This window comes from Hoplias malabaricus, chromosome 11 (assembly GCF_029633855.1).
Source record: "Hoplias malabaricus isolate fHopMal1 chromosome 11, fHopMal1.hap1, whole genome shotgun sequence".
In the NCBI taxonomy this organism is placed as follows: domain Eukaryota; kingdom Metazoa; phylum Chordata; class Actinopteri; order Characiformes; family Erythrinidae; genus Hoplias; species Hoplias malabaricus.
Window position 1 is genome coordinate 9,825,683 of NC_089810.1, and position 14,763 is coordinate 9,840,445.

At 42.4% G+C, this 14,763-nt stretch overlaps 1 protein-coding gene across 1 annotated transcript in view; it reads right to left on the bottom strand.

Annotated features, from left to right (window-relative positions):
• Positions 1 to 3,858: 3,858 nt before the first annotated feature.
• wnt2 (wingless-type MMTV integration site family member 2) overlaps positions 3,859 to 14,763 on the bottom strand; it is a 14,230-nt gene continuing 3,325 nt past the window's right edge. Inside the window, exons 3-5 of the mRNA XM_066684789.1 lie at positions 10,211 to 10,488; positions 9,159 to 9,423; positions 3,859 to 5,240 (exon numbers count right to left, since the gene is read on the bottom strand). Coding sequence (XP_066540886.1) covers positions 5,035 to 5,240; positions 9,159 to 9,423; positions 10,211 to 10,488 — 749 coding nt within the window. The 3' untranslated portion in view covers positions 3,859 to 5,034. The remainder of the gene's footprint in view (positions 5,241 to 9,158; positions 9,424 to 10,210; positions 10,489 to 14,763) is intronic.

Here is a 14,763-nt window from a genome sequence, read left to right on the forward strand (position 1 = left end):
TTCTGAAACTACCTTAGATTCTTGGGCTCTCCCTGTGTCCGCATGGGTTTCCTCCGGGTGACTGTGACGAGTGTGGTGTGTTCTCCCTGTGTCTGCGTGGGTTTACTCAGGGTGACTGTCTGTGAAGAGTGTGGTGTGTTCTCCCTGTGTCTGCGTGGGTTTCCTCCAGGTGACTGTCTGTGAGGAGTGTGGTTTGTTCTCCCTGTGTCTGCGTGGGTTTCCTCCGGGTGACTGTCTGTGAAGAGTGTGGTGTGTTCTCCCTGTGTCTGCGTGGGTTTCCTCCGGGTGACTGTCTGTGAGGAGTGTGGTGTGTTCTCCCTGTGTCTGCGTGGGTTTCCTCCGGGTGACTGTCTGTGAGGAGTGTGGTGTGTTCTCCCTGTGTCTGCGTGGGTTTCCTCCGGGTGACTGTCTGTGAGGAGTGTGGTGTGTTCTCCCTGTGTCCGCATGGGTTTCCTCCATCATTATTGAAATGTAAATTATTTTTTTAAATGAAACACACAACCTATGTACATTAATTATTATTCTGAAACTACATTAGATTCTTGGGCTGCGCTTTGTGTTCATAGGCAGTATCATTATTATTGTAGTTTATCTACTTAACCACTAGATGGCGTTTATATTGACTCTTGCCTAATGATACTTTAAATGCATAAACTCAACTGCCCCAAGGGATTCTGATATATATATATAATTTTCTCTATAAATGCTATGAATTAAATAAGTGATGCCCCATTCATTGTCATTAAAATCATCCTCAGTAAATAGAACAGGATTTGTATATTTTGGATATTGCCTTTTATAACTGTCTACAATGTTTCAGTTAAAAAAAAAAAAAAAACAGAATAAAACTATACAGTGAAATGTTACATTCTGAGGAGATTGAGTTCATCTGTGATCATTACCTAAAAATGTTCAAGAAACAAAAACTAATGTATGATTTATGCTGAAAATACTTATTTACTCAAGATTTCTATACATTTTTATCGAAGGCAGCTAACACAAATATAATGACTGTAACAAACCCATTAATACATCTGTGAAACCTGTATTTCAGTCGTGTCCGATGTCAGTCAGTCATCTCATATCAGAGAACTTAGAGTCTATGTGTGAGAATGAAAAAGTGATTAAGAATATGAGAAATAATTCATATATATTTAAAACTTTAAAAACCAAATGTGAGGCCAAATATTCTCTGTAGATTTAAATCTGGACTCTGACCACAACTAAATTTGACCTGATGGAATTGTTCTCCAGACACGTCTTGTGGGTCTTGGTCACGGTGGACAAAGTGTTTAGTATTTAAGTATTTAAATTAAACAATTTCAGTGTAATATCAGTAATATTTCTTTACTCAACAATGTGAACAACGTAGAAGGCCCTGTGCTACAGATCCAGACTAACACTGCTGCTGCCCCCTGGTGTTAGACCCCTACAACACACTCTAACCGTGGCTTTGTAGATTAGCAGTGTTTTTCTTTCACCTAAAGCAGCAAGACTGCCAAATAAACAATATACATGCTTTAAATTCATTCATGAAAAATAAAAAAGAACCACTTAAAACATGAAAATAACAAAATTATAAATGTAACGTGTACGTTTTGGTATTATTTTATTTTTATTTAATTTAAAATTGATTTCCTTTTCTATTTGTTTCAAGACAATTACTCATTTTCACATTAATTTCTATTAGTGTTTCATTATAAATTAAATTTTCATGTCATTCTCCATTTCTGTTTTCAGCTCAACATTTCAGACAAAGACTGATCCATGTTTTGTCTGTGGATTGGACCTGTTCTATGGTGAGGACAGTGAGTTTGTGGAGTTTCCTGTACTTTTGGTTTTCCACCACCTGAACATACTCTTGGTTGGGATTATAGTAACACACGCAGATTAAACACCTCATACAGGGGAGTAATAGCAGCTCCTAGATCAGTACAAACACCACACGGTGTCCCTGTCCTCTGCCAAATACAGCATTTTACACCAAACTTCGAATATATAGTTTCCTCGAATTGGCCTCAGAGTTCATTCATTTCAAATGATATTTTTTAACTAAGAAAAAATATAAAATCCCCTTTCAGAAGGAAGAGGAAAAAAACATCAATTAAAATCTGGAAATCCTAATAGCCATCAAAGACTTGGTAAATCAACAAAACCTTCCCTATCCATTCTTACAGCTTTCATGTTTGTGATACAAGAGAAAATCAAGCTTCAGATCTGAACAAATCCACATGGGTTTGTGCCCATCTTCCTCAATAAGAGCACATCTCAACTCTATGGGTCTGAAAGGATGAACAACCATGACAAAAGGATCCAGTCAAAGATGCTGCTGGTGTTCTCAGAGCCCAGACCCCAACATCACTGAATGAGTCTGGGATTTACCTAAAGATGGAGTGGATTATTTTATAGAAAGCAGAAAAATCTGTACCCAATCCTCCGTCCAAACCCACATGAATACTCACTGCCTGACTACAGCTGGAGGAGTCCAGGAGAGAGAGAGAGAGAGAGAGAGAGAGAGAGAGAGAGAGAGAGAGAGAGAAAGAGAAAGAGAGAGCTGGAGAGGAGCACAAAGGCTCATACTTGTCTTTGTTTATCTGTGCAAAATGTAAGTATCAGTGGAACATTCAGTGGTGTATTATTAGCATATTATCTTTCAGCAAGGTGTGTGTGTAGAGCTCAGTGAAGGACTCTGCACATGTGTAAATTAGTACACGTATAGACTGCAGAGAGCAGGCAGGTTGTAAGTTAGCTGTTGTAGTGTAGTGGGTAACACCACTGACTTCAGTAGGGCAGACCAGCATTCAGTTCACTGTCTGGGTAAACACACCACACCACACTTAATAAGAGTCCTTGGGCAAGACTCCTAACACTAGTGGTCAACATCTCGAATATTATTAGAACTGTAATGTTTGTATCTTATGCCATAAATGTAAATCCATCCAATGAAGTAGTGTCAATGAAATGATTGAGTGGTTGTAAAATGTGTGTGTGTGTGTGTGTGTGTGTGTGTGTGTGTAAATCAGAGCAGTTGATATCCCAGATTGTTCCTGATATTAAATGTGAACTTAATAATCATTTGGACTGGAAATTATTGCCCTGTAGTACAATATATTTTTGTCTTTAACATCCATCCTCAAATATCTCATATCTCTACATCTCAGTACATACTCTTTATTAAACACAGGTTATTTAAATCGTCACCGTGCTCAATGTCGAAGTGTCAACCAGTAGTGTATAAATTTGAGCAGTGGAGCTGAAGTGATGAAGCACAATCCTTTTGGTAACAGGAGGCTGGGGCTTTTGTGTATCACTGCAGATTGAATAGCCTATCACTGGCATGAAGAAACGCAACGCATAATGTGAAGATTTATTACTTACTTGCCTCCGTGTTATCTGACCTCACCATCTCCACGTCTACAACTTTCTATTGTACTTCATAAATGAACATGAAGACACTGTTCAAACTTGTCAGTGTTAAGGCAGTGCTGGTAAAACAGCCATGATTTCACTAAAACATAGTCTAAAATATGATGATATCTTATGATAACTGTACTAAATATACCTCTCCCCCAACACCTGTGTGTTCAGTGGGCCTAATCACTCGTGTGTGTGTGTGTGTGTGTGTGTTGGGGTTCAAGCCTACATACAGACAGGTTAAATGCAGAGGTCAAATTTCACTGCACTCTTGTACAATGACAATAAAGCAGCCTGGATGAGTTTAACATGACCACCCCCTGTGTCTGACACCTCTCTATGGAGCATAAACTATAACATTTGAGAGCAGTTTGATGATAAACCTGAGCCGTCTTCTTCTCTACACACACTTCTGTCCGAGCTGTTTAACATAAACCCATGAGCTTTATTTAAATTACATAGAATAGTTCATATTTACATTTCAACATTTATAATGCGCACACGATCAACAATCTTAACCAAAACGTAATAAATATGATATAAAATCACAGCTGCAACAAGCAAAATATGGTACAAAGAATGTCTAAAGCCAAGACTTTAAACCTAGCTCTTCTTCCCAAAGTTATGTCTTTTGGTCTCAGAGATTGCTGGCTGATAGACGGAGTTTTTTAAGCCTCTACCTCATCTTACTTCCAGCACGTTTCTAATGATTGATCTAGCACTGACCACACAGCTCAAGGCAGGACTCGAGTGTCAGGGCTGGAATTCATAAACTATCTTAGTAGGCACGCTGAAGTAGGATCAGATTCCTCCTCCACTTCAGATGATTGTGAAGCATCGACACTCTTGTGTAGTCTCTGTTTAAAAGGAACAGTTTGTGTACAAATTAAAATCAAATTTAGATTCTTTTTCCCCTATTCCCAGACAAACCTGATCAGCCACGATATGTTCAGGTACAAGGATGGCCTCTGTTGCATGGCACTGGCCCAATGATGGTAATGTGGTTAACAGGTAATGGATGATTCTGCCTCATTCCTTTAGAACTAACTGTACAAGTCAAAAGTCCTCAACATTAGTGAATGTACTTGGGTCGTGAATAGCAGAAACGTCTGCTAGACGTTAACGAAAGCTTCTGAATTGGATATTTCTTGTTGCATACATGCTTTTTGGCTTTTTCTTGATGCTGAAAATTGAATAAATAGTTCTCAGTGACAGCTTGACTGGATTAAACACACGAATGGCGGTCTGTGATTTTGCCCAGGACTGTACATACCTAATTCATCACACATACTTACCCAAAAGACGTTGAGTAATCTCAATTCCTCTTGTTAATGTTTCTGAAACGTAATGAATAATGGACACAAAGTACTTTGCATAGCTAAAAACGATATCAGTAGTCATTTTAAATGACTGAACCTAGTCCATATACTTGTCCACTTTATAGATAATTAGCCTACTTCCTTCTTTTTTTAAACCTATATCCTTTTCGCATTATCTCCATTCTGCTGAAGTCTGTTTGTGTTTGATCTGGATCCATTCTCCTGATCCCAGATCAGTCCTGCTACACTCTGACGCTTTGTGGCCAGTGGCTCGTACGCTTAAGCTGGGGTGTGATGCGAGTCACGACTGGGCTTTGCAGGTGTGGACGTCCACCTCTTCGTGACAGTCTCTGCAGTGGACGGCGCAGCACCAGTGGAACTTGCACTCGCACTTAGTGGTGCGGCTGACGCGTGACGTGTCGTACCCTCGGCCGCAGCACATGACCTCGCAGCTGTCAGCTCCTCGAGACGTCCGGTTACAAACGCGACCGCCGGTGCCCACCGAGCCTTCAACAGACAAGTTAGACAGTTAGAACACACACATGAAGCTTTCCAGGTGATTTTGGAAGTGCCTTTTGATGCACTTTAACCCATTTGCACCTAGGCTTTTCTTGTTGTTTTTACTCATTAATGAACTACCAGTGTTTGAGAAATGGTCCACCAACCAGGTACCTGCTCTGGGGTGGTCCTGTGGGCTCCCTGACCAGTGAAGAAGAGGGTGAACGGTACTGACAAAGTGTGCAGAGCAACTACTAAATGCACCTGTATGGTCAGAGTGGCTATGCTGTGTAATATAATACACGCCGACTTGTCTGAAATACAGTGTTGATATATGTAATTCAAGGCATGTGCATCCGCAATACGTTTTTCTGCTCTCATTAGTTGATATGAGAAAGACACTGATACACTGTTGGGACAGTTATGGGCGAGATGTGCAGCTGTGTCCTGAACTGTCTGCAGTAATGGTCTGGCAGTCCCGAGGCGTAGCTGTCCTTAAGAAGCAGCAGCAGGGCTGTCTGCGCCGGGCAAGGAGATGACCGCTTGGTCCTTCATAAGATGAGGGACTGATGATAGGAGCTATCAGCCACTGCCGCGAGTCTTCATCGCGTGCTCATTTCAACAGCTATAATCTAGACAACCCCACCCGGCATGGAGGCTGGCGTTGTGCTGATCGGCCTCTGATATCAGAATTGTTAAAGACCTTGTATCAACCCTGGCCTTCATGCGCCACCCTGGGAAAAAAAAAAATCCCCGTTGGCTTTTGTACACCAGGGCCCTCAGACTGACGGCTCGCTTTATGCAAACAATCACGGCCCATGAAGGCACTGATGTTGGCCTTTTCAGACACACAACACGGATTGATGTCAGCCTCCTTGCGTAACCCCGGTTCGTCCATGAAATTTATAGCCATAATTGCTGGATCGCGAATCTCCTTTTGAAGGTGAAGCCAGAGCACCCTGCTCACCCCCTCCACCCCACAATCCTAGTTAAAAGGCGCTCCATTCTGCTGGTAGCCCCAGCCCTGATATGTCACTGCTGGTGTCTTGCACGCGATTGTGAGTAGGCAGGCATTTGTCTGGGCATGACCCAGCAGCCCCCACCACCACCTCCACCTCCCTCCATCAGAACTCCAACAGGCCGCTATGCCGGACTGATATTGGTTACATCATGGGCAGCCTCCACCTGAGGTGCGTCTGCTTATTGAATTAAGATGAGGGGAGTGCCAAGAGATGAGTTTACCATGTGGGTCCACGGTGGGAGCTGGAAATTGATTTCACACTTTCGGTGGGGAAGAGCTAAAGAGTGGGCCCCCTTGGGATTGCCCTTACACAAACCTTTTTGTGGAGGGTTTCTCACGCTGCAATGAGCCGAGATCAGTACTTTCACACTGTGCTGTTTTACCTAGGACCCTGGCGTTTCTCGACAATCCTGACAGCATTTCGTCCTGGGCACAGACTTCAAGATGTATGGTGCTGGATATGAGTGACATAAATGATACAGATGATATGAACTGGATGCAGACCATAGCTGACTTCTCTATACATCAGTATATCTTTCAGTCCTACATAGTAATTACACACGGTCAGATATTAGGTTGGGCAGACATAATTCACCGTTCGTGAACATTAGAAACACGGGCCTAAAGATCTTTCAAGGAGCTCATCATGCAACATGTGGGAAGCTATGAGACATGACCTACCTCTCTAAATATTCCTGCCTGTTCGGGGGGCAGACAGCAGAGAGGTGTGCTGGCGAGGGCAGTAATTTATAGCGGTTGCGAGTAGAGATCGTGTTTCAGCTCCTGTGCTGTCCACAGATCTGTGATAATGTGCCTTAAACACGGCGTCACCTGATAGCCAGGATCATCCTCGCAGCCTGACAGGCACCCCTACCCCTCCCATTCCACCCCACATAGGTACACCTGGTGTTATTCAGTACAAACACATACTCGCACATACATACAAGCACACACGCACAGAAAAAAAACCCCCACAGAGATAGAGATAGTCTACGGCCTGGGGGGACGCCAAGCTCCTGCATTCAGGTTACAGATTGGGTTATGACTATTGTGAATGTAATAGCCTGCTAAATGGCTACCATTCTCTGATTACATTCTCCTTGTGTTCGGGAGCAAGACTAATGCTTTACAGATTGACAGCGGAGTGTGGGAGGCACAGGCAGTGGAGGAACAAGCCGGGACTAACATGGGCATGTGATACGAACCAGGAACCTGCATTCTGACTCTTCTACCTTGCCTTTCCCTCCTCTAACAACTAAGAGAAAAATATACAATAAAACAGCCCATTTTTACTGAGCATTTATCATTGACCACAGAGGAGCACTTTGAAGGTCTACAATTACAGATTGTAGTCCATTTTCTTGCATCCCTTCCTGTGTCTGCAATAGTCACGACCCCCACAGAGCAGGGAGTTTTTTTGCAGATGGATCATTCTCAGTGCTGCAGTGACACTGACGCTGTGGTGGTGTGTTAGTGTGTTGTACTGGTGCGAGTGGATCAGACACAGTAGTGCTACTGGAGTTTTAAACCCTCAGTGTCACTGCTGGACTGAGAATAGTCCACCGACCAAAAACATCCAGCCCACAGCGTCCTGTGTCACAGATGAAGGACTAGAGGACGACCACATGAAGGTGGACCAACAAAGTAGGAGTCTACTAGAGTGGACAGTAAGTAGACACTGCTCTGTCTGATCCACCCTTACCAGCTCAGCACACATTAACACACCACCAAGTCACTGCAGCGTCGAGAATGATCCACCTCCCAAATCATACCTGCTCTGTGGTGGTCGTATGGGGGTCCGGACCACTGAAGAACAGCGTGAAAGGGGCTAACACCTAGCACCTATATGGTCAAAGGAGATAATAAAACGGAGGATTTGTGTAGAAACATAGACATCATTATAATGTTATGGCTGATCAACGTTTGCAATGCCATTGTAAATTTTACAGAATTCATAGACCACCCTTCCTTTTTGATTTCCAGTCAAAACAGACATTAAGCATGAGGTAATCTTTTTTTCTGAGGAGTCAGATAGAGCTCAGACAGTCCACTTGCACAGAGACTGGGAAAGTCAAAGGAGAATGAGTGAAAAAAATGGGAGTTTCCAAAACTGCAGTTCAAAAACCTCAGACCATCAGATAAACAGTACTTAAAGCTTTCATCTTTGAGAGATAGGAGAGTAAAAAATAAAAAAATACACAGGTGTGTGTCCTTCCACTGGGGGACGACAGCACGAAGAATCTGAAAGGATGTGCAACTGTCAAGAAGCTGTTACTCAGAAAAGAGAATAGACAAAATAGAAGATAATGTGTAAATCAGCCAGAGACACGGTTGTGAACCCCTAGTGTCCTTAACATCTATTCATTAATACTGGGAATAGCAGGAAATGCAAGAAACCAGACTTAGAATCTTTGGAGGTAACTCTGCAGATTTTTATAGAACGTGAAAAGCAAATCTCCAGGAAACAAAAAGATGTTGTAGTAAAGTAAACAGTGGAATCATTAATCATTACATGCTTCTATGTACATTTCTGTTAAATTTTTTATTTTAACTTTCTCCCAGAAATTAATCGTGTGAATTTAATGAATTTTTTACTGGAAATGTAAATAAAGTAAAATATGTTAATGTAAAATGTGTGTGTGTGTGTGAGTATGTGTTCACCCCTAGTTACTAGTGTGAGTATGTGTTTATTGCCTCAAATTGGTAAAATCCAAATTCTGCTGTACTTATGTGCAATAATAAATAATGACATATTTATTATTTAAGCATATTTGTCATATTACTGTAAATGAAGAGTCTAGGTTGTGTTTTTGTAGATAACCTCACATCACTCTCAGCTCTCCCACAACATATGATTGCGACCAAACCACATCTGTGACATTATGCGTAGAAACACACACACACACCTGATTCATGGTCCCACATGCAGTAGTCCGGTGATTCCTCAAAGTAGATCAGGTCGTTCTTGGTGAGCTTCTCAAACTTCTTGTATGCGCTGGTGAAGCCCGTCCCGTAACGGTTCATCACCACCTGCACCGCGCTGTTGTATTTCTTGCGCAGGTAGTCGCCCGTCTGCCTGAAGTCGCCCATGGCCTGCCAGCAGGTCCGCACACTGCAGGAGCCGCTCACACCATGGCATTTACATTCCAGGGTCATGAAACGCTTCACTGCCTGGATAATGGGCAAAGGGGGGGAGAATATTTGGATTTTGCGAGACCTGAACGAGCACATCCCCCTTTCCTACGGCGGATTTTGCAACAGTGTTTTTCTCTGTGAACTGATGCTCTTAGATCACTATTTCTCTTGGCTGTTTCCAAACAGGACTGTGGTTTGGTGTTTGTGTCTGTTTGTGTTCAGAGTATACTGAGGGACTCTCAGCTATGAGTCTCTGTATTACAGAGAACTAGTTTTGAAATCAGGGTCTGCCACCTGCTGTTAACAACTAGGGGTTCTCAAGAATGAAAAAAACACATCGTTCATATTTGGAGGGACCGGTCAAATCTGTTTGTTTTCGAAGTTGAAAAGTCTCTAATGCGAAACAGGAATCTGTATAGCTCTAATCATAAGATCGTCTTCTATGACTGCTTCATTCTCATCAGGGTTACAGTGGGTCCTGAACCTGGAATCATTAGGCACAAGGTAGGAACACACCCTCGACAGGGCTCCGGTCCATCACAGGGTATCACACACACAGTCACTCAAAACACACACCTATGAACACTTTTGAACAGCCAATCCATATACCAGCATGTGTTTTTGAATTCGGGGAGGAAACCCATGCAGACACAGGGAGAACAAACCAAGCTCCTCCTCATTATTACTGTAAGACCCCAAAGTATTTTTTAAGTAACGACTATAGAATGTACTGCTGTTTAATCACTTCTATATGAAGTAGTATCCCCCAGCTGAAATCCAATGTGTCACTATTGCACACGAAGACAAAGCGAAACAAACGCACCTTCCTTCCAGCACGATTATTATGTAGGTTCATGAGTGCTCGTGCATCCCTCTCCTTCCTCTCTTTTGCATCGACAAACACCTGGGTGAACTTCATGGCATGGTCCACATGGTCACTGCAGCCACCCCAGTCAAAGGAGCCCTTGGCATCTCGAGACGAGCCCTTCTTTCGCGGGTCACAGGAGCAGGTTTCCAGCTCTCCCTGACTGCAGGCTCGGGTCAGGGTGTAAACCATGCCTGCGGAGGAAATGGCGTACACGAAGGCGGCCTCTCGACTGCCTGAGAATGAGCACAGAAGAATCCATGAGGGAGATAATCCCACTAATGAGCTACTTTTCTGACGTATTGCTTTCTAAACTGTATCTTCCAATACTACCAGCATAACACATGCATAAGCACTGAACTGCCATATATTTAGTCACTAAAATAATAATTACCACATCACATTAGGGCTGGACGATATGGCCAAAATTTATATCATGATATATATGTAAACTTCTGTGAATTTGATATAATTCTGATATCGATATATAAACAACATAAAAGCCACAGAAAAACTGCCAAGAAAAAACAGGAACATGACATCACCGTCAGACAACAACCTCTTGGCTTTGTCGATATTAATATTTTTAAAATAACTTTAAAATTGAGGGCAGTGAACTGGGCCCGGTAATGACCGTCAGCCAGTGACAGATGCTGTAAATAATGTTGAAAATCATATTGTTATTGACACATTTTACATTGTGATATATGTTGATATTGAATTATTGTCCAGCCCTAAATCACATATACCCCCTTTAATTATAATAATTTATAATAACAAATTTATAAAGAAGACAATTAGTATTTTCTTCACAGATGATGCTACTGTAAATAGGTTTATCAGCATTTATATTAATTATATAATAATTAAATATATGAATATGTTGTTTTTGCCATTTATTTCCTGTGGGTGCTAGCTTCCAGACCTCAAGAATAGACTACATCTAACCTCTCCAATGTTCATCTCAAAGTCACCCCCTTGAATTGTGGGTGAAACATGTGTTTTGATCATTTAACCCTTTCCACTCACTGACAGAGAGACGCCCACCAAGACCCAAGCTCATAACGCTAATGTAAAACATGGAAAATCTTTTGCATCCTCAATTACCCACTTCCTTTCTCTGAGCCAAGGTTTGGCATCTGATAAAGACAGACCCCACACTTGATCTTGGCCAAACAGCTGAGAAGACTGAGAGCAGCGTTTGATGATTGAGAGAACACTGTGATGTTCCCTTCTCTATCAGTCTGTCTTCAAAACAATGCTGTGATGTGGAGTGTATTCTTTTTCTCTTTTAGGATCAAAGACTTTCTGAGTCTAGGAGATAAGGATGTGGTTCTTGTGAGGTATGTGTAAGTGAGAGTGTTTCTGTGTGTGAGAGAAGGAGGGGGAGGTCATGTCAGAGAGGGAGAGAGAGAGAGAGAGACAGGAGTAACATTAATGTTTTGTGAGTGCATGAGAGCGAGTCAGAATGTAAGCAAGCCCATCCAGAACAGGAGCTCAACAGCAACAGGGGTTATGAGGTTTAGCGTTTCATTTGGGGGGCTTTGTGGGCCTAAGAGAAGATCCGTGCCACCAAATCCCTGCAATTGTTCTAAATTAGTGCACTGACATTGACAATAAGTAGATTCTCACAGTGCCACAGAGAAATCCTGCCAATCAGGGCCTCTCTGTAATGCCCCATGATGGGCCGGCGGCTTTTCTGGGAGGTCTGAATACCAAGCAAGAAGATTAAAGTCAGAGATTTAACCTAACTTTTATGTGCGGACCAGCTAAGAGGCCTGGGAGACTGGCCTCGAGTTCCTGTGCGGATGTTCCCATTAATATGATTTTACACAGGATGAGAGAAAAGAGAGAGAACCGCGTAAACCCGTCCCATGTGTTGGACATTTCTGCCTCTTTATAGAGACGAGACGCATAGAAATTCAAGAAAATTCATGGGCTCCACAATAGACTCGTGTAAGATTTATTACGCATTTTTTGGATCCACATTTGAGAGCTCTTTGTGTGTGTGTCTGAATCCACATTTCAGGACTGAGTGTGTGAAAGATTTGCCTCACAGTTCTTTGAACGCTCTTCATTACGATTTATGAGCCTGACTGACTGCATCATATTGAAGGCATTATGCGTGCCGTAGCTAATATTATTGCGCCAACATAACAGTTTTCAAAACAATAGTTTAGTTGAGCAAACAAAAGAAATTGTATCCGCTGTATCAGGTGTTACTTTTGGGTAACAGGCCCATGACATGGGATAAGGAATTTCACTGTAGGCGCAGAGTCATGAGAATCCCCTGGATAATAGCTTTTAACTCGAGGCGATCTTGAGAGCTGAGCTCCACAACAGAGCTTTACACTCACCTCAGCTCTGAGAAAAGAGGGTTGTTTTTTTCCCCACCTCTGTTCCGACAAACCCCACCCTCCATCACTGGATCTGGCTGGTGGTTTAAACTGATGACCTACCAATGAAACACTTGCACAAACTTTCCTTAAAACTTCTGTGCTCCTCACTTACAATGAAGTTACCCTATGGCAGACCTTCAGCTGATAACACGGACGCCACCCTACAGACAAGCCTTTAGAATATAGAAGTACTGTAGTGTAGTTATTAAACATATATTGTGACAAATAACAATTTCTTTTACAGAATAAAAAACATACGGACGGACATGTCTTACGGACGTATTGAACCTTTTTTTTTTGTCCCCTGTTCTGTATCACACCGATGAGTGTCTTTAGCTCCACAGTTAACATTTTGAAACTAAAAAGTACAAAAATATACTACAATGAACCCTCGTAACACTTTTAATCTGTGAACTGTTTGTGAGTATGAACTGTTGGCCAATCGTATTGCAGCATGTAGGAAACTATAAACCAATCACAGTGCAGGAGACCGCCTGATTCCCTGAACTCAGTTTGAACTGAATTAGTTTAACAGGACACCTGTAAACATTTTTACACCCTCTTCAATTGGAAACCTTGTGTCCGCACAGCAATAAAATGACCGCATGACGATGAGGTCCCAGTGCTTTTGTTTTCTGCGTCACACGGTCAAATGATTCTCAAATATAAATCGCCGCTGTCCAATTAAAAACATGTATCTCAATTTTCGTGGACTTTCAGTTTACTGCATCATTTGAGCACAGCAGCTGTCCTTCACACTGTGAAAATCTCATGATGAATGAACCAATAGAAATGGAAAACAAGAATGTTATTTCCTTCACCTGTAACGTTACTATTTTGGGAGATACGTGTTTTTAATTGGACGGCGATAAAATTTTGCCATTATGTATAAACTCTCTGGGCGCAGCAGGTAGTGTCGCAATCACACAGCTCCAGGGACCTGGAGGTTGTGGGTTCGATTCCCGCTCCGGGTGACTGTCTGTGAGGAGTGTGGTGTGTTCTCCCTGTGTCTGCGTGGGTTTCCTCCGGGTGACTGTCTGTGAGGAGTGTGGTGTGTTCTCCCTGTGTCTGCGTGGGTTTCCTCCGGGTGACTGTCTGTGAGGAGTGTGGTGTGTTCTCCCTGTGTCTGCGTGGGTTTCCTCCGGGTGACTGTCTGTGAGGAGTGTTCTCTCTGTGTCTGTGTGGGTTTCCTCCGGGTGCTCCGGTTTCCTCCCACAGTCCAAAAGCACACGTTGGTAGGTGGATTGGAGACTCAAAAGTGTCCGTAAGTGTGAGTGTGTGAGTAAATGTATGAGTGGGTGTGTTACTTTGTGAAGGACTGGCGCCCCCTCCAGGGTGTATTCCCGCCTTGCGCCCAATGATTCCTGGTAGGCTCTGGACCCTCTGTGACACTGAACTGGATAAGGGTTACAGATAATAGATGGATGGATGTATAATCTCTCTTTAATAAACCTGCTGGATCTCACTCTTCTAAATGGTTTTATTTTTTCCTTTTGAAAATGTTCCTTTTGAAAGTTCTCCCAGCAGAACAAGTAAATGGCATTTTGTAGGGTGTGTTTACACTCGTAGTTCGGTTCTTCTGGTCCGGACCAATCATTGTTACATTTTAATCCTGGTTTTCTTGGCCTTTACACTGACAAATTTAAAATCCAACCTAATTCAAAAATTAAAACATGATGTATGATGCAGGTATGATGTATATTTTCCAAGCCAGTCCTTGGTTGTGCACCTGGTGGTATTTTTACCAACTGGAAACAAAGCCAACAAGAAGTGGCAAAATGGATAAAGAAATTCCTCATTGCTCCTGGTTTCTCTGTGCACTCTGTTCTATTGCACCATGTTTTAACTTGTAGTTTGTTTAGAAGCCTTTGGTTCATACTGTGTTCATACTTGAAACCAACTGCACCAGAATTTAATTTAAAAATGGACAGAGACCCATCAACTCATGCAGTCTCTGTCCACTTGTTTGCTGTGCACCAGAGTTCGAATTGAAACATTCACACTAAAGAACCGCTTTAACACAGCAATCGTATCAGTGTGTGTTTTAATCAAACCATAGCTGACAAATATAAACACAACCATGAATGCATCCATTCCTAGTTTCACGTCTCA